Source organism: Phaethon aethereus, assembly GCF_964289735.1.
Source record: "Phaethon aethereus genome assembly, chromosome: W".
Taxonomy (NCBI): Eukaryota; Metazoa; Chordata; class Aves; order Phaethontiformes; family Phaethontidae; genus Phaethon; species Phaethon aethereus.
Genome location: NC_138581.1, coordinates 27666280 through 27693544, shown reverse-complemented (window position 1 = coordinate 27693544; position 27265 = coordinate 27666280). Strand labels below are relative to the sequence as shown.

At 45.7% G+C, this 27265-nt stretch overlaps 1 protein-coding gene across 1 annotated transcript in view; it reads left to right on the top strand.

The window, feature by feature from the left end:
• Positions 1 to 27265, top strand: part of LOC309415049 (ankycorbin-like) — a gene marked incomplete at both ends in the record, with an annotated part of 149040 nt that overhangs the window by 84115 nt on the left and 37660 nt on the right. The window contains 4 exons of the mRNA XM_082012440.1: positions 11966 to 12054; positions 15942 to 16006; positions 26138 to 26195; positions 26682 to 26752. Coding sequence (XP_081868566.1) covers positions 11966 to 12054; positions 15942 to 16006; positions 26138 to 26195; positions 26682 to 26752 — 283 coding nt within the window. The remainder of the gene's footprint in view (positions 1 to 11965; positions 12055 to 15941; positions 16007 to 26137; positions 26196 to 26681; positions 26753 to 27265) is intronic.

Genomic DNA, 27265 nt, shown 5'->3' with positions numbered 1-27265 from the left:
GTCCTTGACTGCTCAGCAACAACCCAAAACATCAGCACATTATCAACAGTTTCTCATCCCAAATCCAAAACACAGTCTCACACTAGCTTCTGTGAAGAAAACCAGCTCTATCCTGGCTGAAACCAGGACAGTATCCACCCCTTATTCCATACCATTTACATCATGCCCGGGTCCTGTACTTTTCAATACATTCCAATTATTCATTATTACTCTTCCTGTCTTTTAATATATACACACAGATATCACTTTCTTAGTCCATGGGCCATCACTTTAAAATGTCTGTGGAGTTTATTCAGTCCATGACTCTGGGCTTCATCCATCGTAGCAGTCTCTCAGGGCAGGGGAGATGGTATGTGGTGTTGGATTGTTATCTGGAACGATCCGTGTCCATGATCTGCAGGTCGAAGATGTTGGTCTCGAGGGATTTGTTGGGCGCAAGCTGCTGAAGCCAGTTCTGGTTTCATCACTGCTGCACGTTGCTTGGTTTCAGTGAAGCTCATTCTTCATCAGTCTGGGTGATTCTTACTGTAATACCATCGATATGGTAGATAGCCATAGTAGTAATGTCATACTGTATTGTGTCACAATTAACATAATACAGTTCAAACTATTGACTATTTTCACCCAAAATCAAGTCTCCTTGAGGTACACATCGGACTTCCCCATCCTTCCGCATTACCCGCCAAGTGCACCCAGGTCCCTGGGCAAAGGCAATCCCACGAACGGGTTTGCCTTTGCCTGAGGCAGGAGTAACCCAGACTGTCTTCCTCAGCATATTTCTCACATGCACCACAGGGACTTTATCCCCTTCTACAGTACATAAAAGTTTTGATTGGGCAGGGCCGGCTCTATTAGTAGATCCCCTAGTGTTGACTAACCAGGTGGCTTTGGCTAAATGTTTATCCCAATGTTTGAACGTCCCGTCACCCATTGCTCTCAGGGTAGTCTTTAACAGTCTGTTGTATCGTTCAATTTTTCCGGAAGCTGGAGCATGATAGGGGATGTGATACACCCACTCAATGCCGTGCTCTTTGGCCCAGGTGTCTATGAGGTTGTTTCGGAAATGAGTCCCATTGTCTGACTCAATTCTTTCGGGGGTGCCATGTCGCCATAAGACTTGCTTTTCAAGGCCCAGGATAGTGTTCCGGGCGGTGGCATGGGGCACAGGGTATGTTTCCAGCCATCCGGTGGTTGCTTCCACCATGGTAAGCACATAGCGCTTGCCTTGGCGAGTTTGTGGAAGTGTGATATAGTCAATCTGCCAGGCCTCGCCATATTTATATTTCAACCATCGTCCTTCATACCAGAGGGGCTTTAACCGCTTGGCTTGTTTGATCGCAGCACACGTTTCACCTTCATGGATAACCTGTGCAATAGCGTCCATGGTCAGGTCCACCCCTCGATCCTGAGCCCATCTGTATGTTGCATCTCTTCCCTGATGGCCGGAGGTGTCATGGGCCCACCGAGCTATAAATAATTCACCCTTATGTTGCCAGTCCAGATCCACCTGAGCCACTTCAATCTTAGCAGCCTGATCCACCTGATGGTTGTTTTGATGTTCTTCAGTGGCCCGACTCTTGGGTACGTGAGCATCTACATGGCGTACTTTTATGACTAGATTCTCTAGTCGGGCAGCAATATCTTGCCACAAGTCAGCAGCCCAGATGGGCTTGCCTCTGCGTTGCCAGTTGCTCTGCTTCCATTGCTGTAGCCACCCCCATAGAGCATTTGCCACCATCCATGAGTCAGTATAAAGATAGAGTATTGGCCATTTTTCTCGTTCAGCAATATCTAAGGCCAGCTGGATGGCTTTCACCTCCGCAAACTGACTTGATTCACCTTGTCCTTCAGCAGCTTCTGCGACTCGTCATATAGGGCTCCATACAGCAGCTTTCCACCTTTGATGTTTGCCTACAATACGACAGGACCCATCAGTAAACAGGGCATATTGCCTTTCATTCTCTGGCAGTTCATTATATGGTGGAGCCTCTTCAGCACGCGCCACCTCCTCTTCTGGTGATATTCCAAAATCTTTGCCTTCTGGCCAGTCCATGATCACTTCCAAGATTCCCGGGCGATTAAGGTTTCCTATTCGAGCGTGCTGTGTAATAAGCGCGACCCACTTACTCCACGTAGCATCAGTCGCATGATGTGTAGAGGGGACCCTCCCTTTGAACATCCAGCCCAGCACCGGCAGTCAGGGTGCCAGGAGGAGCTGTGCTTCAGTACCAACCACTTCTGAGGCAGCTCGAACTCCTTCATATGCTGCCAGTATCTCCTTTTCAGTTGGAGTATAGCGAGACTCAGATCCCCTATATCCTCGACTCCAAAACCCTAGAGGTCGACCTCGAGTCTCTCCTGGTGCCTTCTGCCAGGGACTCCAGGTAGGGCCATTCTCCCCGGCTGCCGTGTAGAGCACATTTTTAACATCTTGTCCTGCCTGGACTGGCCCGAGGGCTACGGCATGAACTATCTCCTGTTTGATTTGTTCGAAGGCTTGTCGTTGCTCAGGGCCCCATTTAAAATCGTTCTTCTTCCGGGTCACTTGATAAAGAGGGCTTACAATCAGACTGTAATTTGGAATATGCATTCCCCAGAAACCCACAATGCCCAAAAATGCTTGTGTTTCTTTTTTGCTAGTTGGTGAAGACATAGCTGTTATTTTGTTGATCACATCCGTTGGGATCTGTCGACATCCATCTTGCCATTTTATTCCTAAAAACTGGATCTCTTGTGCAGGTCCTTTGACCTTACTTTGTTTTATAGCAAAACCAGCTTTCAGAAGGATTTGAATTATTTTCTTCCCTTTCTCGAAAACTTCTTCTGCTGTGTTGCCCCATACGATGATGTCATCAATGTATTGCAGATGCTCTGGAGCTTCACCCTGTTCCAGTGCAGTTTGTATCAGCCCATGGCAAATGGTAGGGCTGTGTTTCCACCCCTGGGGAAGTCGATTCCAGGTGTATTGGACACCCCTCCAGGTGAACGCAAACTGTGGCCTGCACTCTGCCGCCAAAGGGATTGAGAAAAACGCATTAGCAATATCAATGGTGGCGTACCACTTGGCTGCCTTTGACTCCAGTTCATATTGAAGTTCTAGCATGTCCGGCACAGCAGTGCTCAGTGGCAGCATGACTTCATTCAGGCCACGATAGTCTACTGTCAGTCTCCACTCTCCATTAGACTTTCGCACTGGCCATATGGGGCTGTTACAGGGTGAGCGAGTCTTGCTGATCACTCCTTGGCTCTCCAGCCGACGAATCAGCTCATGGATGGGAATCAGGGAGTCTCTGTTGGTGCGATATTGCCGCCGGTGCACTGTTGTGGTAGCGATCGTCACCTGTTGTTCTTTGACCCTGAGCAACCCCACCACAGAAGGGTCCTCTGAGAGACCAGGCAAGGCGGACAGTTGTTTAATTTCTTCCGTCTCCAAGGCAGCTATACCAAAAGCCCACTGGTACCCTTTTGGGTCCTTGAAATACCCTCTGCTGAGGTAGTCTATGCCCAGGATGCACGGAGCCTCTGGGCCAGTCACAATGGGGTGCTTCTGCCACTCATTCCCAGTTAGGCTCACTTGGGCCTCCAGCACAGTCAGCTGCTGGGATCCCCCTGTCACTCCAGAAATACAGATGGGTTCTGCCCCTATATGGCTTGATGGCATCAGGGTACATTGTGCACCGGTGTCCACTAAATCCTTATACTCCTGTGGGTCTGATGTGCCAGGCCATCTAATCCACACAGTCCAATAAACTCGGTTGTCCCTCTCCTCCGCGTGGCTGGAGGCAGGGCCTCTCTAGTCCTGCTCATAGTACTCGTTACCCACTTCTTGTAAATAGGAATCAGAAGTCCCTTCAAGAGGATCAGAGGTGAGATCAGCCCTTCTATTCTTTCTGGGAAGCTGCCCACTGGAAAGTGGAGCGACGATTTTTCTGGAGGAACCTGAACCCCCTTTTGTAATTGTCTTTTCTTGCAGCTCGCGTACTCGTGCCTCTAGGGTCGAGGTAGGGTTTCCATCCCACCTCCTCATGTCCTCTCTGTAGTCACGCAATTGAAACCACAGGGTGGCTCGTGGTGTGTATCCTCTATATCTTCTCTCTTGAACAGAAGAGCGCTTACTCCTAATGGCTGAGACACTGGTCCATATGGGTGGAGGGTAGGGCATATCCTCTTTGAATTGCCGGAACTCCCGGGACAGTTTCTCTATAGCAGAGACGCAGGCCCGTAGGGAGGAAGAGAGACTTTCTTCGTATTGCCGGAGTTGGCCAGCCAATTCATCCACCGTTGGTCTCTCTCTGTCTTTCCAGGCCATTACTGCTAATGAGTTGGCATATGATGATGGTGCACTCCGTACAAACTTCCTCCACATAGGTCGCGTGCAATTGACTTCATCTGGATCTTTGGATGATTGTCCATTGTCCAAGTCACCATAAATCACCTCCAGCACAGCTAGCTCCCTCAGGTACTGGATACCTTTCTCCATGGTGGTCCACTTGCCTGGGTGACATAGAACATCTTCCTTGAAGGGATACCTTTCCTTCACACCCGACAGGAGTCGTCTCCAGAGGCTGAGGACTCGTGCACCTTTTCCAATTGCTTTGTCAATGCCCCCTTCCCTAGAAAGGGATCCCAGCTGCTTGGCTTCCCTACCCTCTAATTCCAGGCTACTGGCCCCATTATCCCAGCATCGGAGCAGCCAGGTGACAATGTGCTCACCTGGACGACGGCTGAAATCCTTTCGCATATCTCGCAATTCACTCAGGGATAGAGATCGTGTAGTTACCGTCTCTTTTATGAGTTCTTCCTCTTCCTCCTCTTCAAGTGATGACCCGCTCTCTTCCCTCTTCCGTACTTGTGATGGCCCTGCTTCAGAGCACTCTGCCTCCTCACTTGCTTCCTGTGGCTCCTTCTTAGAAATATCTTCCTCCTCCCTTACTAAACGAGCTGACTTCCGCTTCCAAGATTTCTTCTTTTGTACAGGGGCAACTGATACTGGGATGGGCTGGTTCTCTGGTTCAGCTGCAACAGTCTGAGTAGTCACAGTGCCTGCCACAGGGGTTGGAGTAGTCACAGTGCCTGCCACATTGCCATCAGACCCAGAGAGCCTCTCTCCCCTTTGCATAGTGTTAAATAGAGCTCGGTAGGCATGGGCCAGGCCCCAGCACATTGCAATGATTTGTGTCTCCTTGGAGCTGCCAGGCCGACAGCATACTTCTTCCAAATATTCTGCTAGTTTATCAGGATTCTGCACTTGTTCGGGAGAGAAGTTCCAAAACACCGGAGGTGCCCACCGCCCCAGGCATTTGCCCATGCTGTTCCACACACCCATAATTATCCAGCCTTGGGGCAGATCTCCGGGTGATATTCTTAAATTGCTTGCCAACCTTAGACAAAACCGAAACAATGTTCCCCAGAAGTAGCAATAGAGGTATTTTAACTACTCAAGAGTGTTCAAAATACAGCTTCTTGTGCTGGCCTGCCAGCGAGCAGGCTGGGGGTGCACGGGAAGCTGGACTGTGCTTGTCTGCTCAGCAACAACCCAAAACATCAGCACATTATCAACAGTTTCTCATCCCAAATCCAAAACACAGTCTCACACTAGCTTCTGTGAAGAAAACCAGCTCTATCCTGGCTGAAACCAGGACATATCTGTAGATGTCTGATTTTCCTTTAAGGCAGTCTGATTTGCCAAACACCTGGATAGTCTTGTCATGGTATCCATTGGTGCTCTGTCTGTCTCTGAAGTTGTAATATAGAAATGGCCATTGTAACTGAAATGCATCTTCATGAGGATTTATCTGGTGATGTCTGGGAGTAGTCTGTCTTTTTCAATTTTGATTTGGTTTTCACCTTGCAGCTGATTCCACTGTGCCCTTTCTGTGTAGGAGTGCCAATGTAAGGAACTCATGTTCCCAGATCTTTATGCTGGCTTAGGGGAAAAAAATGCCTAAAGAAATCAGGAGGAGACCACACTGGACTTCCTCCTGAGTGAATACAGGCACTTCCTTCATGCACAGAATATGCTGCTCTAGTGGTACTTACGGCCCTTTTTTCTCCAGGTCAGGTCTCTGGCATGCTCTAGGACTTCTACCACTCAGTTGCCACTGTGGTAGAAAACAATCAAAAGCCAGATATATAATATATTTATCTTTGCTGTTGTTATTGAAGTGGGAATTGAAGCTTTGAGGGATAATATTGTCTAAGAAAATCGCTATAGACACTGTAAGCTAGGTGCTGCCTCTAAAATGTGTAAAAGCTCAAATCAGTGCAGAAAATAAGCCAGATGATTGTCACTGGGTCTCTTCCTGACTGAGCTGGCGAATCACTTGCCTGTCTGATCTGGTAGCAGTGGACCTTGAATATCTTCCATTTCTATATTTGTTTATTCAGCATTACAAAGACTCCAAACAGCTCTGTATCTTTATTTTATCAGCCTTGTTTGTTTGTGTGAGGGTATTGGTCAGTCTGGAAACTGTAAATCATCAAACTGTTGGCAGACAAGTCAGACTTTTTAAAAGTGAACAAAGAGTTGACATACATTAGAAAATTAAGAAAAATTATCTGCTTTGGGGAGCGATGTTTTTACTCAAAATAAACCTTGCCAATGAGTGTATGTGAGTTCATAGTGTATTTCAAACATTCTTGCACTTAAAATATTTTCAGAGCACTTACTAAAATGACAGAGAGTAATAGTATTGTATGCTTGCATATATGTTTGACTTTGTTCCATGTTTGTCATAATATTGTATTTGCTATTTTCTATTCACTTAGCATCCATAATTCAACCATGTTCTTTATTTGCTTTGGATTTTGGTAAATACAGAGTCAGACTACTTTCAGGCCCTGGAGAAATTCTGTGATACAGAGAATGTTAATTCTGCCCCAAAAAACTCTGGAGTGTGACTTTGCTAAACAGAGATGGAGCCCCCTGATAGGGTGTAATTTTTCTGCTCTTTTTATTTTGTTTTTCTTTTCACAAATGAAAATTTCCTAGTTAGAAAGTGACTGTCTTAAATTAACACTTCATATTTATTTTTTCTTATTTTATCATGTTCCACTCTACTTTTGTAATATTTTGCCTAGATATATGGGCCACCCAGTTGTTTTAAGTCAACTGTCAAAATAAAATTCAGTAAGAGGATTGTGCTCAGTTTTGCAAGATGTAGCTGTGTAAATGGTTAAGCAGAGAACCTTGATTCGGCAGACCCATGTCCTATTACTAACACCACCTCAGCAAGCTCGATTAGCTCCATTTTCACAAGTCTAACCTTGGTTTAATTATTTTTTTCTACCTGTGGGGAAATTATTTGTAAAGAAATGCTTTATGTTAGCTAAGAAGGACATTGAGGTGCTGGAGCGTGTCCAAAGAAGGGCAACGAAGCTGGTGAGGGGACTGGAGCACAAGTCTTATGAGGAGCGGCTGAGGGAACTGGGGTTGTTTAGTCTGGAGAAGAGGAGGCTGAGGGGAGACCTTATCGCTCTCTACAACTACCTGAAAGGGGGTTGTGGTGACGAGGGTGTTGGTCTCTTCTCCCAACTAACTAGTGACAGGACAAGAGGAAATGGCCTCAAGTTGCGCCAGGGGAGGTTTAGATTGGATATTAGGAAAAATTTCTTCACCGAGAGAGTGGTCAGGCATTGGAACAGGCTGCCCAGGGAGGTGGTGGAGTCGCCATCTCTGGAAGTGTTCAAAAAACATGTGGATGTGGCACTTCAGGACATGGTTTAGGGGACATGGTGGCACTGGATTAATGGTTGGACTTGATGATCTTGAAGGTCCTTTCCAACCTAGTGATTCTGTGATTCTGTGATAATATTGCAACTACTCTCCAGTTAATCCCGTATCCGATGAAATTTTGCTGTGTGTTCCCTCTTACTCTCAAGGCTGTTTACTCCAACTGGGCTTTGTGTTCTTTCTAAAGAATGTAATTTTTTTCCTTAATCTTGTTAAGGACTGAGTAGTTATGGGACCTGTACATCTCCAGTAGGAAAAAGCAGTGTCAACCAACTGTTTTTTATCAGCTGCTGCAGAGGTGGCTCTCAAATGCCGACTTTATTTCTGTATCCAGTGAGAAAACCACTGGGAAGGGTAGCTGCTGCTCTGCTTCACTGAAAGGTCTGGAGACAATAATAAAAGACCATCCCACTCCTCAGGAAGAGTGATGTTTTACAGCAATAAAAGAATTCTATTTCAAATCAATTCAGGCTGGGGTATCAAGGTGCAGCTATAAGTGGTAGCAATAGGCTTATCTTTTGTGAAGGGAAAATGAACTATGTTGGAAAGGGATTTTAATACGAGTGAAAATCTAACCCTCGGTGTGGCCCCTGCTCAAAATCAAGCCTTACATGTTTGTTTTTGTTTGCCTAAGACATTGCACAACCAGGAAGTGGGAGGAAAAGTTACTTGCTTTCATATGAAGAGAGGTTTATTTCTGAAAGATGCAAGTCAAATGCACCACTGCTCAAGGCTTCCAGATGGTGAGAACTCCAATGTTTGGAAACCTGTTGCTTTTGCCTCAAATGTTTTAGGAAAGTTTAAATAGATTATGGGCTATTAAATTTAAAGTCAGTAAGTAAGTATTACTCCTCAAGGGTTAATTTTTGTCCAGTGCTCTGTAAATACTCTGACTTAAATATGACTATAATTGGTTCATCCCAGTCTGGAGTCATTCTCCCCTCTCTCTTGAGCAGGGCTGATTTCCTGGTGAGCAAGTTCAGTTTAGTAAATGAGAAGCTAATTAACCATGTCCCCCATTCCCTGCTCAATTGCTTCTACATTATTAAGAAAAAACATATCACTACAGGGTTATGTGAGAGATGGTAGCAGTACAAGGATGTAGGGAGGGGACACACAGCAAGCAATTGGGAGGGAGCTGTAGCAGCCTGATGATATTTGGCTTTGGTCACTATAAATGACTGAGAGTTAAACCTTATCATCTTCTCCTTTCATGAGACTCTCTAGATAGAATAATAGTGGCCTTCTATGATGGAGTGACCACATCAGTGGACAAGGGAAGAGCTACCAGTGTCGTCTATCTGGACTTCTATAAGGCCTTTCACATGCCCCCCCCCCAACATCCTTCTCTCTAAATTGGAGAGATATGGATTTGATGAGTGGACTGTTGGATGGATGAGGAATTGGTTGGATGGTCGCTGAAACCAGGACAAGAGGGTAGCGGTCAACAGCTCAATGTCCCGATGTAGATCGGTGATGAGTGGTGTCCCTCAGGGGTCCATATTGGGACCAGTACTGTTTAATATCTTCATCAATGACATAGACAGTGGGATCGACTGCACCCTCAGCAAGTTTGCAGATGACACCAAGGTGAGTGGTGTGGCTGACACATCTAAGGGATGGGATACCATCCAGAGGGACCTGGACAAGCTCGAGTAATGGGCCTGTGTGAACCTCATGAGGTTCAACAAGTCCAAGTGCAGGGTCCTGCACCTGGGTTTGGGCAACCCCCGATATCACAGAATCACAGAATAATTAAGGTTGGAAAAGACCTTTAAGATCATAAAGTCCAACCATCAACCCAACACCACCATGCCCACTAAACCATGTCCCAAAGTGCCACGTCTACATGTTTTTTGAACACTTCCAGTGATGGTGATTCCACCACTTCCCTGGGCAGCCTGTTCCAATGCTTGACCACTCAGTAAAGAAATTTTTCCCAATATCTAGTCTAAACCTCCCCTGGCACAACTTGAGGCCATTTCCTCTCGTTCTATCACCAGTTACTTGGGAGAAAAGACCAACACCCACTTCGTCACAACCCCCTTTCAGGTAGTTGTAGAGAGCAATAAGGTCTCCCCTCAGTCTCCTCTTCTCCAGACTGAACAATCCCAGTTCCCTCAGCTGCTCCTCATAAGACTTGTGCTCCAGACCCCTCACCAGCTTCGTTGCCAACACCTCAATGTCCCTGTAGTGAGGGGCCCAAAAGTGAACACAGTATTCGAGGCGCGGCCTCACCAGTGATGAGTACAGAGGCACGATCACTTCCCTACTCCTGCTGGCCACACTATTCCTGATACAGGCCAGGATGCTGTTGGCCGCCTTGGCCACCTGGGCACACTGCTGGCTCATGTTCAGCCAGCTGTCTACAGATAGCTTCTATATTCTTGCTGTCATCAGTTTTTTACATCCTTCACACATGTTCTCTCATCTTTCACACCACCTGTGCTGCTTACAGATGATGTTTCTTTCATCCCATCAATTTGGAAGAAGCAATATTTTTAGCCAGGCCTTTCTTACTTGAAAATATTTTTGCCACATGAAACGAAGCATCTGCATGTGTGACAATTTGTTGAGAACTGCCATGGTAATTGTTTGCGTTGGTGTGACTGATGTGTTCATAGGTGCGTAGCCTGAAGGGGGTTCAGTTTTTAATCTCTCTTTGATGCTTTCTTTGCAGTCTGATTTTACCTAAATAAAATGTCTTTTGCACTTGCGTATTCATGTTGCATTTGGCACCATCCTACACAGTCTGTCCATAAAACCTCAGTGTCCCAAGTTTAGCATACCTTGTCTGTAAGTCTTTTTCTCTGCTGGAATTTCAAGAAGGCTGCAATGAAAAGTCTACAGCTTAGAGAAACACAGTGTTGCAGTTCACATACTTTGTTCCAGAAATATGTGTTTCATTCTTGCCTGTTATTCCCAATTTCCTTGTTTAGCAGGATGAACTTTTAGTGTTAATTTTAACATTTAAAGGAAGCAGTTGTTCAAAATGTAAAGTTTGAAATACAATAGTCGGTGTGTTTACGTGATTTGTGACATTCCCTTTAGATTCCAGGCGAAAAAAAAACCTTAACACAGGGGTGCGTGATTTTAAAAATTAACATCTCCTTTATAAGACATTAGAAAACATCCCAGGAATACTAGCTTTTTCAGTTTGGGGCATGTTCATGAAGGTCCCAACTTTTCACAAGCAATTTAATAGTAAATGGAAGTGTTTTGTCTTGAATTTGTTTTTTACTTTACTCACACTGGAAAACAGCTCTGTATATCAAGCTGATACTAGTAGGACCCACAGGGAAGCAGTATGTCTTCCTGTACTGTGCCCATATCTTGAGACTCACCTATGTTGGCAAGATATGCATCAAGAGGATATAAACTTCTCTGTTTCCAAAGTTTTTCCTTTGTTTTTGCTTCTCAGCAAAATTAAGTCAGCAGCATATGTATAGGACTGCTTCTGTGAACCTTGAGGTGCCCAGGAAGTCAAAGATTAACCTTCAGCTGTAAAAAGGCTTGAATTCAGTATAACTCCTTTGTTCTGTAATTATATCTTTGCTAGTTGATGCTGTTAAGTGCATCCTGCTGTGGTGTGGTTGGTAACCTCTGCAGTTTCCCACTGTTCAAACAAGCAGATGCTTGAGGTGAAAAGTAAAACCAAAAGTTGAAAAAAACACATCTCTAGCATAGTCTCACAAATATCCAATAGCTCTGATTTCTCCAGGTTATATTTACAAACACTGAGGGTTGGGGGTTTTTTCCCTCTACAGAGAAGAAAGATGGGGTCTGTAAAGGACAGTTCAGAAGCAGAACTTGATTTAGTTTGATTTAGGAACTAAATTACCTTTTAGAGGAACTAAATTTTGTCCACTGAGAGGAGGAAAACAGGATTGACTAGAATGACTAGAGCAAAGTCAGTCATTGTGAATGTTTTCTTCATTAATTCCCCAAGCCCAGGCATTCTGTGGGGATTTATTACATCACTAGAGACATTAGTTTATAAATTGGGTGGGACTAGATGCACATAATGTATATAGCATGGGTTAATGAGACAGCAGCCTGTGTAAAAGCATGACTACAAAAGCTTTTTTATGTGCCTTCTCACTTTGAGAGCTATTATCTTCTTGGGAGAAGATCTAAGGACAGGGAGGGAGAACTTGTTAGTACTTGGTTTGTGAATGAAAGAGAAAGCAGGTCTTAATAAAAGAAAAGTGACATATAAATGTTCTCTTCCAGTTTTCACCTGTCAGCCACGAAAGGGCATGCAGAGTGCCTCAGAATCATGGTGACACATGGTGCAGATGTGACAGCCCAAGATGGTGCAGGTATGCCTCTGTGAACCTACAAATGTAACTCTCAATTTGCCTATATAGTTCTCGATGCACAGTGTGCAACCACAGATTTGACAACACTGCTTTTCCCTCCCACAACTCCCTGCCCCCCACCCCCACAGGAAAAGCAGTTGTAACATCTGCAGGTGTAGGCATACTTGCTTTTCTGCACATAGAATTCAGATTCTAAAGCTCTTGAAAACTTTTGCCCTAATACTATAAATGTCAGCATTTATAGTGGACTCCAGTTGCAAAATAGTTGCTATATTATTATTTATTTATTTTTTAAATCCCTCTCCTCTGACTCTTTTTGTTAACTTAATTTGAGGCTTTGCATAGGTTAAATCAAGATCTTTGGTGTTGCTTTTATGTGTATCCAAGCTATTAACCCCATTAACTGTACAGGGGTTGCAGTAAGACATTTTGTCAGGATTATGACATAGTGAAAAGAGCTGGTACAGAATCACAGAATCACAGAATCACTAAGGTTGGAAAGGACCTTCAAGATCATCAAGTCCAACCATTAATCCAGCACCACCATGTCCCCTAAACCATGTCCTGAAGCGCCACATCCACACGTTTTTTGAACACTTCCAGAGATGGCGACTCCACCACCTCCCTGGGCAGCCTGTTCCAATGCCTGACCACCCTCTCAGTGAAGAAATTTTTCCTAATATCCAATCTAAACCTCCCCTGGCGTAACTTGAGGCCATTTCCTCTCGTTCTATCGCTAGTTACTTGGGAGAAGAGACCAACACCCACCTCACCACAACCCCCTTTCAGGTAGTTGTAGAGAGCGATAAGGTCTCCCCTCAGCCTCCTCTTCTCCAGACTAAACAACCCCAGTTCCCTCAGCCGCTCCCTGTGGGAGAAGGATGGACTTCACAACTCTATGAGAGTTATATTCCGAAGCTGAAGCCATTTATTGTCTTGTCTGACTCCAATATATATCATAATTTTTGCTTAGCCACTGCACACACACTCATGATTGGTTACAGCTTGTTACACACATTATTGCAATTGGCTATATACAAAATATCACGCGCTGTCCATGCGCCTCTCACACAGTCAGGATTCGCTGCTTGCAGGTGTTCCTGTACTCCTTTGCTTCCTCTTAGTTGTTTACCACAGCTCCTTCTCCTCAAGGCCAAGCCATGCAGATATCCAGCTGTTTACCAGCTTCTCAGTGCCACAGCTCCTTCTCCTTAAGGTCGAGCCATGCAGAGGGATCCCAACACCAGATCATCAATAAAGATATTGAATAAGACTGGCCCCAGAACCGAGCCCTGAGGAACACCACTTGTGACCGGCCACCAGCCAGATTTAACGCTATTCACCACAACTCTCTGGGCTCGGCCATACAGCCAGTTCCTCACCCAGCAAATAGTAAACCCGTCCAAGCCACGAGCCACCAGTTTCTCCAGGAGAATGCTGTGGGAGACGCTGTCAAAGGCTTTACTAAAGTCCAGGTAGACAACATCCAAGGCCTTTCCCTCATCCACTAGGCGGGTCACCTGGTCATAGAAGGAGATCAGGTTGGTCAAGCAGGACCTGCCTTTCATGAACCCGTGCTGGCTGGGCCTGATCCCTTGGTTGTCCTGCAGATGCCCTGTGAGCACTCTCAAGACCAACCGCTCCATAATCTTCCCCGGTACAGAGGTCAGGCTGACAGGCCTGTAGTTCCCAGGATCCTCCTTCCGGCCTTTCTTGTAGACGGGCGTCACATTGGCAAGCCTCCAGTCTTCTGGGACCTCCCCTGTTAACCAGGACTGCTGATAAATGATGGAGAGTGGCTTGGCAAGCTCCTCCGCCAGCTCTCTCAGTACTCTCAGGTGGATCCCATCAGGCCCCATAGACTTGTGGGTGTCCAGGTGGTTTAACAGGTCCTTAACTGCTTCCTCCTGGATTATGGGCAGGTTATTGTGCTCTCCATCCCCATCTTCCAGTTCAGGGGGCTGAATACCCTGCGGATACCTGGACTGGCTAATAAAGACTGAGGCAAAGAAGGCATTAGGTACCTCGACCTTGTCCTCGTCCTTGGAGACAATGTTCCCTGCCATATCCAGTAAGGGATGGAGATTCTCCTTGCCTCTCTTTTTGTTGTTAATATATTTGTAGAAGCATTTTTTGTTATCCTTTACGACTGTGGCCAGACTGAGCTCTAGCTGGGCTTTTGCCTTTCTAATTTTGTCCCTGCTTGACCTAACGAGATCCTTGTACTCTTCGTGAGTTGCCTGGCCCTTCTTCCAGAGGTGATAAACTCCCCTCTTTTCCCTGAGTCCCAGCAAAATCTCCCTGTTCAGCCAGGCCGGTCTCCTTCCCCGCCAGCTCTTCTCACGGCACATGGGGACTGCCTGCTCCTGCGCCTTTAAGATTTCCTTCTTGAAGGCTGTCCAGCCTTCCTGGACCCCTTTGTCCTTCAGGACTGTCTCCCAAGGGACTCTCTCAACCAGTGACCTGAACAGGCCAAAGTCTGCCCTCCGGAAGTCCATGATAGCAGTTTTGCTGACCCCTCTCCTTACTTCGCTCACAATTGAGAATTCTATCATGTCATGGTCGCTAAGCCCAAGACGGCCTCCGACCACCACATCTCTCACCAGTCCTTCTCTGTTTGTAAACAGCAGGCCACAACAGAGCTGAGAGCTATTAAATATGCTGTTTCAACCCTCAAAAGTCCTATGCTTTAATTACTACTCAACTAGGAGAATGATGGGAGCTGAATTTGAAACTGGCAAACTCTTCTTAATAGATTTCAGTTGACATATCTGTGGAATCTGTGCCCAGCATTTTCTCTGACGAGCTGTCAGCATTCTGTCTCTTCTGTAAATGGTGGACTCACAGGGTCTGTTTTGGCCACCAATTGCAGCCTGAGGGAATTTCTGTCATACATGTAAATGATTTGCCTCTATAAGGAAGTGTGTGTGATACTGGAAGAAGCATTCAGATTATACATAATGATAAGAGAATATATATACCTGATACAGACTATTATTCAGAATTCATACTTCATCTTTCTTCAGGATTTATTAGTTGTTTGGATAATAAGAGGTTGTCTGCTCTCACCTGAGAGTGTTGACTCTATTCCTTAGGAAAAGCCTTGTCCGTTATAGTCACATTATTTACAGTGAGATTCTACTGTCACAAGTGGCTCTACTGTCTGTATTGAGTACTAAATCTTGTCTCCTTTCTTTCTTACATGGATAATTTATTCTTTTGCTATCTTGGCCTCTTTAATTTCTCAGAGACCCTGTAAGATGAAACTAGAGGAGAAACTGCGATCTTTGATCACAAATCCATAGTCAGTAGATCACTGTATTGCATAACTAAATATGACCTCACAGATGCTAAGTAAATTAACAGAAAAGGGAATCTGTGAGATGCAAACCTAAGTAGGCACGTGTTCTGAGTCCTCTTCTACATGCACTCTGAGGATGATACAAATTTGTTGTAGTGGTAGCTGGTGAATTTGCTCTTAGCACTGGGTTCCTTTTTCATTGCCAAATGTCAGAAATCAAGACACTTGACAGACATCTCTCTGCGAGGGAGGCTGAGTAATATAGGAAAACTGTTTTTTTAAGAAACAAAACAGAACTGTGCAATCAGACTTACTTCTGCCAAGGTATATAGTCTGACACGATGTTTGTGTCATTGCTATATATGAAGCTAGACTTTAAGATTATTCTGTTACATGCCTGAACAAGTCTGTCATAAATATATTCTGCTTGATGCAGGTTTTTATTTAATTTTCTCTATCCTTACTTTTCACATGTTGTAATAGGAACAAGATGGATAATTCAAAATCTTGCCTTTGTCATGGAAGAGTTTATTCCTGTGCTTTGAAGTGATTGAAAACTTAATTTGTTTTGCTTTTATTCATTTAGGTCACAGTGCTTTACATCTTGCAGCAAAGAACAGCCACCCTGATTGCATTAAGAGGTTACTTCAGGTAAAGTAAAAATTAAATTAATTTTGATTTTTGAAGCTTTCCTTTTATTCCTCTAGATTGGTTCTGCTAGATATTGACACATTTCCTGCTAATGATCTGCATCACACTCCTATACTGTTGTCCTGTCTCCTTGCAATCAAGAGAGGTACTTGAGTTTAAAGACTTTTTAGGCACTGTGAATGGATGATAGAAAATAGTGTGGTATCTTCCCTGAATGGTTCACAAATACAGTTTTCCCTGTGTAGCTGATCTGACATAGCAGGATTGAGTTTTAAGCAGGTTGCAGCTTCTGTCTAACTTCCTGTCTTTTGTCTGTGTGGCTGGATGGCTTGGAAGTAGATGGGTTGAGAGGTTATAGGGGTGTGTTGGGTTTGCATGGCAAGGTTTTGGTAGCGGGGGGGCTACAGGGGTGGCTTCTGTGAGAAGCTGCTAGAAGCTTCCCCTGCGTCTAACAGAGCCAATGCCAGCTAGCTCCAAGACGGACCTGCTGCTGGCCAAGGCTGAGCCAATCAGTGATGGTGGTAGCACCTCTGTGATAACATATTTGAGAAGAGGAAAAAAAACAACTGCGCAACTGCAGCTGGAGAGAGGAGTGAGTATATATGAGAGCAACAGCCCTGCAGACACCAAGGTCAGTGAAGAAGGAGGGAGAGGAGGTGCTCCAGGTGCTGGAGCAGAGATTCCGCTGTAGCCTGTGGTAAAGGCCATGGTGAAGCAGGCTGTCTCCCTGCAGCCAATGGAGGTTAACGGTGGAGCAGATATCCACCTGCAGCCTGTGGAGGACCCCACACCAGAGCAATGGATGCCCAAAGGAGGCTGTGACCTTGTGGGAAACCTGCACTGGAGCAAGCTCCTGAAAGAACCTGTGGACCCATGGAGAGAGGAGCCCACATTGGAGCAGGTTTGCTGTCAGGACTTGTGACCCCGTGGGGCACCTATGCTGGAGTAGATCGTGAAGAACTGGAAGGGCTCACGATGGAGATGTTCGTGGAGAACTGCAGCCTGTGGGAGGGACCCCACGGTGGAGCAGGGGAAGAGTGTGAGGAGTCCTCCCCCTGAGGAGGAAGGAGTGGCAGAAACATGTGATGCACTGACTGCAACCACTATTCCCAGTCCCCCTGTGCCGCTGGGGGGTAGGAGGTAGAGAATTTGGGAGGAAAGTTGAGCCTGGGAACAAGGGAGGGGTGGGGGGAAGGTGTTTTAAGATTTAATTTTTATTTCTCATTATCCTACTCTGACTTTTTATTGGTAATAAATTAATTTAATTTTTCCCCGAGTTGAGTCTGTTTTGCCCGTGATGGTAATTGCTGAGTGATCTCCCTGTCCTTATCTTGACCCACAAGCCTTTCGTTATATTTCCTCTCCCCTGTCCAGTTGAGGAGGAGAGTGATAGAGCAGCTTTGGTGGGCACTTGGCGTCCAGCCAGGGTCAACCCACCACAAGGGGAAAAGGATTTTTCACTTGTGGTGGGATTTTGATATTGTTCTACTGGAACACTTTCTCTCTGTGCAACTTAAAGAATCCGTTGTTGACCATAGAAATGTCTGTCAAGTTTAGAGTCAAAGGGAGAAGAAACCAAAGTAGTATAGATGCTAAAATATGGAAATACTCAAATCCTCAGTGAAATGATGCAAAGGACAGTGAGGGGTTAGTATGGGAGTAGAAAGAATGGGGAAAGACAATAAGAAAAACAAAAGTGAAGATGAAGAGAAGATTCTGTGGTGTCGAGACTGAAGATGTGCATTAGTAAGCAAGGAGAGACATTGTCCATATCTGCTCCATTTCAGAAAGCCAGGTGAATTTTGGTGGCAGTGATCAGAGGAATGGGACAGACTTTTATCAGTATGCCCGTGACTCAGCCTACAGATGAAATAATGAATAATAAACCCGCTCCAGCACAGTGGTACAGAAAGAGAATGGATCCCATATCCCAACTTCCAAATTCCTTTTCCTCAGTTACCTCAGGGCTCTCCAGTTGTCCTGTGACTGATCCCTATCAGAGTCTCTGACAATGTTGGGTCCAATTTCACTGATTGCCACCTCCAGACTCATTGCAAGATGACTCCCTTGTTCCTGCATACCTGGAAGGGGTTATCATTAACCACTGAGGCTTCTCTCTTTGGGATTTCATTGCAAATATCTACTACTTCGAATGCAAACCCATTTACAGCATAAACAGTGACATCAAGCTGTCGCTGATTGTATTGCATGCAGCAACATGATCAACTAAACAACTAGATGTGTGTTTAATACCAAATATCTGCTGCCCATTCACTTACCAGCTATAATAACCACAGAGTGTTTTTGTTGATCTTTTGCTAATATTATTATAATATGCAGATTTCTAAATATGCTTGCAAGTGCAAACCCATTGGTAATATTCTCCAGTAATTCATGCTCTTTGGACTGCTTTTTCACTTCTGTGGACTGGCTTTGTATGTGTGAGGAATGTTTAATCTTAACATGCTGGAGTTGAATTAAAACAGGCAAAATAATTATTTTACACAGGCAGAATCTTGACATTTTTGTTCGAGAATGCAGTAATCTATGTGAACCTGTTTTCCTAGGAAATCATAGAAGTGTTGGAAGCAGTGCTACATTTGAAGGTCACAAGCTCTAATGTTTTTTTTTTTAGAAGCCCATTATTTCAGGGTGATATCTTTTCTTTCTTTGCTGTAAACTAAAACTAAAATCTTCTGTAGCAAAACAAGTCTTGATAAAGATTTGTAAATTGTTATTTATTTATTTATTTATTTATTTATTACTTCAAAGTCTAGATTGATCAGTAGTAGGTGGTAGCTTATAATAGTACAAAATATAGCTGGATTGTTGATGCTTTAGTTTTTACAAATGAAAATGAAGCATTATTGTCTTCAAGAGAAATAATTCAAAACTAATTGCCTTAGAACGTGGTTGCTTTAGCTCTTACTGTAATGTAAAATATGAAGGTTTTCTGAGGCAGGGGAGAGAGTTTCTTTCCTTTTTATTTCCTGATTGAAATTGTTCCAAAACTATAACATTTCTAGGGGTATCTCCCTCACTATGAGTGTTTCCTGTGGCTTCAGTATACGATGGTACCAAGAAAGGAGAGACCAGGTTGGTAGAGAGGAAAGCTGTGCCTTTCTTCATTATTCTGGTTTCAGCCAGGATAGAGCTGGTTTTCTTCACAGAAGCCAGTGTGACACTGTGTTTTGGATTTGGGATGAGAAACTGTTGATAAGGTGCTGATGTTTTGGGTTGCTGCTGAGCAGTCAAGGACAGTCCAGCTTCTCGTGCTGGCCTGCTAGCAAGGAGGTTGGGGGTGCACGGGGAGCTGGGAGGGGACACAGCCGGGACAGCTGACCCAGACTGGCCAAAGAGATATTCCCTACCATACGACGTCATGCCCAGTACATAAACTGGAGTTGGCCGGGGGGCGGAAATCGCTGCTCGGGGACGGGCTGTTGATCGCCGGGTGGTGAGCAATTTCTGTATTGGGCCTCACTTGTTCTTGTACATTCCTTTGTTGGTATTATCATTGTTGTTTCCTTCTTTCTTTCTGTCCTATTAAACCGTGTTTATCTCAACCCACAAGGTTTTTTTCCTAATTCTCTCCCCCACCCTACTGTGGGAGGGGGAGTGAGCGAGCGGCTGCGTGGTGCTTAGTTGCCGGCTGGGGCTAAACCACGACAGTCCTTTTTGGCGCCCAACGTGGGGCTCGAGGCTTGAGATAATAACAGTTGCAGGTCACAATATCAGTTTATTTGATTTGCATGATGCTCTCGTCTTTGCTGTACATGTTAAGGATCGGTGTTGGTCTCTGCGGGCTGCTGTACTCGCCTGCGAGTTTTGTTTTTAGAGCACTGACCTTGAGCTTAATGTGGTATCATCTGAGCTCTGTACTAAAGCCATTACTGTATTTTGGCTACAGTCTTGTGGAGACGATTAGCAATTATACTTCTGCCTCTGAAAGGCTTTCTATGGAGGAAATGCAGAATGGTACCTTTGCTACCCTCTGTCATAACGTTTCCTCCTTCATCACAGTAATTTTTCCGTATTTTGAACACCCTTGGGTAGTTTTAATACCTCTATTGCTACTTCTGGGGAACATTGTTTCGGTTTTGTCTAAGGTTGGCAAGCGATTTAAGAATATCACCCGGAGATCTGCCCCAAGGCTGGATAGTTATGAATGGCAGGGCATGTGGAACAGCAAGGGCAAATGCCTGGGGCGGTGGGCACCTCCGGTGTTTTGGAACTTCTCTCCCGAACAAGTGCAGAATCCTGATAAACTAGCAGAATATTTGGAAGAAGTATGCTGTCAGCCTGGCAGCTCCAAGGAGACACAAATCATTGCCATGTGCTGGGGCCTGGCCCATGCCTACCGAGCTCTATTTAACACTGTGCAAAGGGGAGAGAGGCTCTCTGGGTCTGATGGCAATGTGGCAGGCACTGTGACTACTCCAACCCCTGCAACAGGCACTGTAGCTACTCAAACCCCTGCGGCGGCCACTGTGACTACTCCAACCCCCACGGCGGGCACTGTAGCTCCTCAGACTGTTGCAGCTGAACCAGAGAACCAGCCCATCCCAGTATCAGTTGCCCCTGTACAAAAGAAGAAATCTTGGAAGCGGAAGTCAGCTCGTTTAGTAAGGGATGCGGAAGATTCTGCTAAGAAGGAGGCAGAGGAAGCGAGTGAGGAGGCAGAGTGCTCTGAAGCAGGGCCATCACAAGGACTGAAGAGGGAAGAGAGCGGGTCATCGCTTGAAGAGGAGGAAGAGGAAGAACTCGTAAAAGAGACGGTAACTACCCGATCTCTATCACTGAGTGAACTGCGAGATATGCAAAAGGATTTCAGCCTCGTCCAGGTGAGCACATTGTCACCTGGCTGCTCCGATGCTGGGATAATGGGGCCAGTAGCCTGGAATTAGAGGGTAGGGAAGCCAAGCAGCTGGGATCCCTTTCTAGGGAAGGGGGCATTGACAAAGCAATTGGAAAAGGTGCACGAGTCCTCAGCCTCTGGAGACGACTCCTGTCGGGTGTGAAGGAAAGGTACCCCTTTCAAGTAAGATGTTCTATGTCACCCAGGCAAGTGGACCACCATGGAGAAAGGTATCCAGTACCTGAGGGAGCTAGCTGTGCTGGAAGTGATTTATGGTGACTTGGACAATGGACAATCATCCAAAAATCCAGATGAAGTCAATTGCACGCGACCTATGTGGCGGAAGTTTGTACGGAGTGCACCATCATCATATGCCAACTCATTAGCAGTAATGGCCTGGAAAGACGGAGACCAACGGTGGATGAATTGGCTGGCCAACTCCGGCAATACGAAGAAAGTCTCTCTTCCTCCCTTCGGGCCTGCGTCTCTGCTGTAGAGAAACTGTCCCAGGAGTTCCGGCAATTCAAAGAGGATATGCCCTACCCTCCACCCGTACGGACCAGTGTCTCAGCCATTAGGAGTAAGCGCTCTTCTGTTCAAGAGAGAGGATATAGAGGATACACACCGCGAGCCACCCTGTGGTTTCACTTGCGTGACTACGGAGAGGACATGAGGAGGTGGGATGGAAAACCTACCTCGACCCTAGAGGCACGAGTACGCGAGCTGCAAGGAAAAACAATTACAAAAGGGGGTTCAGGTTCCTCCAGAAAAATCATCGCTCCACTTTCCAGTGGGCAGTTCCCCAGAAAGAATAGAAGAGCTGATCTCACCTCTGATCCTCTTGAGGGGACTTCTGATTCCTATTTACAAGAAGTGGGTAACGAGTACTATGAGCAGGACTAGAGAGGCCCTGCCTCCAGCCACGCGGAGGAGAGGGACAACTGAGTTTATTGGACTGTGTGGATTAGATGGCCTGGCACATCAGACCCACAGGAATATAAGGCTTTAGTGGACACCGGTGCACAATGTACCCTGATGCCATCAAGCCATATAGGGGCAGAACCCATCTGTATTTCTGGAGTGACAGGGGGATCCCAACAGCTGACTGTGCTGGAGGCCGAAGTGAGCCTAACTGGGAATGAGTGGCAGAAGCACCCCATTGTGACTGGCCCAGATTATCCGTGCATCCTGGGCATAGACTACCTCAGCAGAGGGTATTTCAAGGACCCAAAAGGGTACCGGTGGGCTTTTGGTATAGCTGCCTTGGAGACGGAAGAAATTAAACAGCTGTCCACCTTGCCTGGTCTCTCAGAGGACCCTTCTGTGGTGGGGTTGCTCAGGGTCAAAGAACAACAGGTGCCGATCGCTACCACAACAGTGCACCGGTGGCAATATCGCACCAACAGAGACTCCCTGATTCCCATCCATGAGCTGATTCGTCGGCTGGAGAGCCAAGGAGTGATCAGCAAGACTCGCTCACCCTTTAACAGCCCCATATGGCCAGTGCGAAAGTCTAATGGAGAGTGGAGACTGACAGTAGACTATCGTGGCCTGAATGAAGTCACGCCACCACTGAGCGCTGCCGTGCCAAACATGCTAGAACTTCAATATGAACTGGAGTCAAAGGCAGCCAAGTGGTACGCCACCATTGATATTGCTAATGCGTTTTTCTCAATCCCTTTGGCGGCAGAGTGCAGGCCACAGTTTGCGTTCACCTGGAGGGGTGTCCAATACACCTGGAATCGACTTCCCCAGGGGTGGAAACACAGCCCTACCATTTGCCATGGGCTGATACAAACTGCACTGGAACAGGGTGAAGCTCCAGAGCATCTGCAATACATTGACGACATCATCGTATGGGGCAACACAGCAGAAGAAGTTTTTGAGAAAGGGAAGAAAATAATTCAAATCCTTCTGAAAGCTGGTTTTGCTATAAAACAAAGTAAGGTCAAAGGACCTGCACAAGAGATCCAGTTTTTAGGAATAAAATGGCAAGATGGACGTCGACAGATCCCAACGGATGTGATCATCCAAATAACAGCTATGTCTCCACCAACTAGCAAAAAAGAAACACAAGCATTTCTGGGCGTTGTGGGTTTCTGGAGAATGCATATTCCAAATTACAGTCTGATTGTAAGCCCTCTTTATCAAGTGACCCGGAAGAAGAACAATTTTAAATGGGGCCCTGAGCAACGACAAGCCTTCGAGCAAATTAAGCAGGAGATAGTTCATGCTGTAGCCCTCAGGCCAGTCCGAGCAGGATAAGATGTTAAAAATGTGCTCTACACGGCAGCCGGGGAGAATGGCCCTACCTGGAGTCTCTGGCAGAAGGCACCAGGAGAGACTCGAGGTCGACCTCTAGGGTTTTGGAGTCGAGGATATAGGGGATCTGAGTCCCGCTATACTCCAACTGAAAAGGAGATACTGGCAGCATATGAAGGAGTTCGAGCTGCCTCAGAAGTGGTTGGTACTGAAGCACAGCTCCTCCTGGCACCCCGACTGCCGGTGCTGGGCTGGATGTTCAAAGGGAGGGTCCCCTCTACACATCATGCGACTGATGCTACGTGGAGTAAGTGGGTCGCGCTTATTACACAGCGGGCTCGAATAGGAAACCTTAATCGCCCGGGAATCTTGGAAGTGATCATGGACTGGCCAGAAGGCAAAGGTTTTGGAATATCACCAGAAGAGGAGGTGGCGTGTGCTGAAGAGGCTCCACCATATAATGAACTGCCAGAGAATGAAAGGCAATATGCCCTGTTTACTGATGGGTCCTGTCGTATTGTAGGCAAACATCGAAGGTGGAAAGCTGCTGTATGGAGCCCTATATGACGAGTCGCAGAAGCTGCTGACGGACAAGGTGAATCAAGTCAGTTTGCAGCGGTGAATCAAGTCAGTTTGCAGAGGTGGAAGTCATCCAGCTGGCTTTAGATATTGCTGAATGAGAAAAATGGCCAATACTCTATCTTTATACTGACTCATGGATGGTGGCAAATGCTCTATGGGGGTGGCTACAGCAATGGAAGCAGAGCAACTGGCAACGCAGAGGCAAGCCCATCTGGGCTGCTGACTTGTGGCAAGATATTGCTGCCCGACTAGAGAATCTCGTCATAAAAGTACGCCATGTAGATGCTCACGTACCCAAGAGTCGGGCCACCGAAGAACATCAAAACAACCATCAGGTGGATCAGGCTGCTAAGATTGAAGTGGCTCAGGTGGATCTGGACTGGCAACATAAGGGTGAATTATTTATAGCTCGGTGGGCCCATGACACCTCAGGCCATCAGGGAAGAGATGCAACATATAGATGGGCTCGGGATCGAGGGGTGGACCTGACCATGGATGCTATTGCACAGGTTATCCATGAATGTGAGACGTGTGCTGCGATCAAACAAGCCAAGTGGTTAAAGCCCCTCTGGTATGAAGGACAATGGTTGAAATATAAATATGGCGAGGCCTGGCAGATTGACTATATCACACTTCCACAAACTCGCCAAGGCAAGCGCTATGTGCTTACCATGGTGGAAGCAACCACCGGATGGCTGGAAACATACCCTGTGCCCCATGCCACCGCCCGGAACACTATCCTGGGCCTTGAAAAGCAAGTCTTATGGCGACATGGCACCCCCGAAAGAATTGAGTCAGACAATGGGACTCATTTCCGAAACAACCTCATAGACACCTGGGCCAAAGAGCACGGCATTGAGTGGGTGTATCACATCCCCTATCATGCACCAGCTTCCGGAAAAATTGAACGATACAACGGACTGTTAAAGACTACCCTGAGAGCAATGGGTGACGGGACATTCAAACATTGGGATAAACATTTAGCAAAAGCCACCTGGTTAGTCAACACTAGGGGATCTACTAATAGAGCCGGCCCTGCCCAATCAAAACTTCTACGTACTGTAGAAGGGGATAAAGTCCCTGTGGTGCATGTGAGAAATATGCTGGGGAAGACAGTCTGGGTTACTCCTGCCTCAGGCAAAGGCAAACCCGTTCGTGGGATTGCCTTTGCCCAGGGACCTGGGTGCACTTGGTGGGTAATGCGGAAGGATGGGGAAGTCCGATGTGTACCTCAAGGAGACTTGATTTTGGGTGAAAATAGTCAATGATTTGAATTGTATTATGTTAATTGTTACACAATACAGTATGACATTACTACTATGGCTATCTACCATATCGATGGTATTACAGTAAGAATCACCCAGACTGATGAAGAATGAGCTTCACCGAAACTAAGCAACATGCAGCAGTGATGGAACCAGAACTGGCTTCAGCAGCTTGCGTCCAACAATTCCCTCGAGACCGACATCTTCGACCTGCAGATCATGGACACGGACCGTGCCAGATAACGATCCAACACCACATACCATCTCCCCTGCCCTGAGAGACTGCTATGATGGATGAAGCCCAGAGTCATGGACTGAATGAACACCACAGACATTTTAAAGTGATGGCCCATGGACTAAGAAAGTGATATCTGTGTGTATATATTAAAAGACAGGAAGAGTAATACTGAATAATTGGAATGTATTGAAAAGTACAGGACCTGGGCATGACGTAAATGGTATGGAATAAGGGGTGGATACTGTCCTGGTTTCAGCCAGGATAGAGCTGGTTTTCTTCACAGAAGCTAGTGTGACACTGTGTTTTGGATTTGGGATGAGAAACTGTTGATAATGTGCTGATGTTTTGGGTTGCTGCTGAGCAGTCAAGGACAGTCCAGCTTCTCGTGCTGGCCTGCTAGCAAGGAGGTTGGGGGTGCACGGGGAGCTGGGAGGGGACACAGCCGGGACAGCTGACCCAGACTGGCCAAAGAGATATTCCCTACCATACGACGTCATGCCCAGTACATAAACTGGAGTTGGCCGGGGGGCGGAAATCGCTGCTCGGGGACGGGCTGTCGATCGCCGGGTGGTGAGCAATTGCTGTATTGGGCATCACTTGTTCTTGTACATTCCTTTGTTGGTATTATCATTGTTGTTTCCTGCTTTCTTTCTGTCCTATTAAACCGTGTTTATCTCAACCCACAAGGTTTTTTTCCTAATTCTCTCCCCCACCCTACTGTGGGAGGGGGAGTGAGCGAGCGGCTGCGTGGTGCTTAGTTGCCGGCTGGGGCTAAACCATGACATATATAGACTGAGTTTTCTGCAGTAGCTCATAAAAATTTTCTCAGAGATGTTCAGCATTCTGTACTTACCATCAAACATATGTTTTATTTTCTTGGTGTTTCTCTAATTGCTTTTTTTTCTTCTCCTTTTTGAACTGTACAGAGTAAATGTCCAGCAGACAGCACTGACAATTCTGGGAAAACAGCTTTACATTATGCAGGTAACTTCTTTGTTGAAAGCTTGTCCTCTCTATTTTGTTGTGCATGATATTCCTAACTCTTCAGCCTGGTGGAGCTTTTTAGCTTCTAATTGCATAAATCTAGTGACTTCACCTGATGGTTTACAAATTTCAGGTAATTTTAAGATAAATACTCTGAATACTGAATTTCAGTTAATTACAGTTAACAAGTTCACACTTGCAAGTGCAGAGCCACTGGAATACTTAAGATTAGGTTGATTATGATTTCAGTCCTTAGAGATTATATCTTCTCATGCAGAAATATAGCTAATATACATAGTCCAAATTAGCATGAACAGCTTGCTGTTCATGTTTTGGTCTTTCTCTCCTTCCTTCATAAAACAGAGTAATACTGTTTAATTTGTTTTTCTTGGACCCCGCTGTAATGCTGTAGTACTGGAAGTGGAAGTGCAGAACATGAATATCAAAAATGGGCTTTAATGGACTCTTTTTTTTTTTTTTTTTTAGCTGCATGTGGTTGTCTTCAGGCAGTTCAACTTCTGTGTGAACACAAATGTCCAATTAATGTCAAAGATTTGGTATGTACCTCTTTTCCCATTGTGTACTTCAAAGCTTTTATCACCCTCCACTCTAGTCAGTCTCAGGTGCAGCAGTTCAAAGCGATATTATGCTTATATTTCTTCTTGGATTTCTCTGGCAGAGGAAGTTCCTGTTGCAGCTTGCCATAGCAGAAGTGGGGAAGTATTTCACAATCTAGTACAGTAGTGGCAGGATTTGCTGCTCATTATATTGAGGCATTGGTACAAGTAGCTAGAATCAATTCTGATATATTCAAAACATGATTAAAAGTCTTCTCATTGACTCCAGTAGGCTTTGGAAAAGGCCTATTATGTGGCCAAGTGCTGTGAAATGCTCACAAAGGTGGTCAAGCACTGGAATTGGTACCCAGAGAGGTCATGGACTCTCTGGCTTTGGAGATGCTTAAAACTTGACCGAATGACTCTCTGAGCAATGTACTGTAACTTGAAGTTTGCCTAGCTTTGGATTGAGGGCAGAGGAGGAAAAACCCCAGATGACCTCTAAAGGTGTCT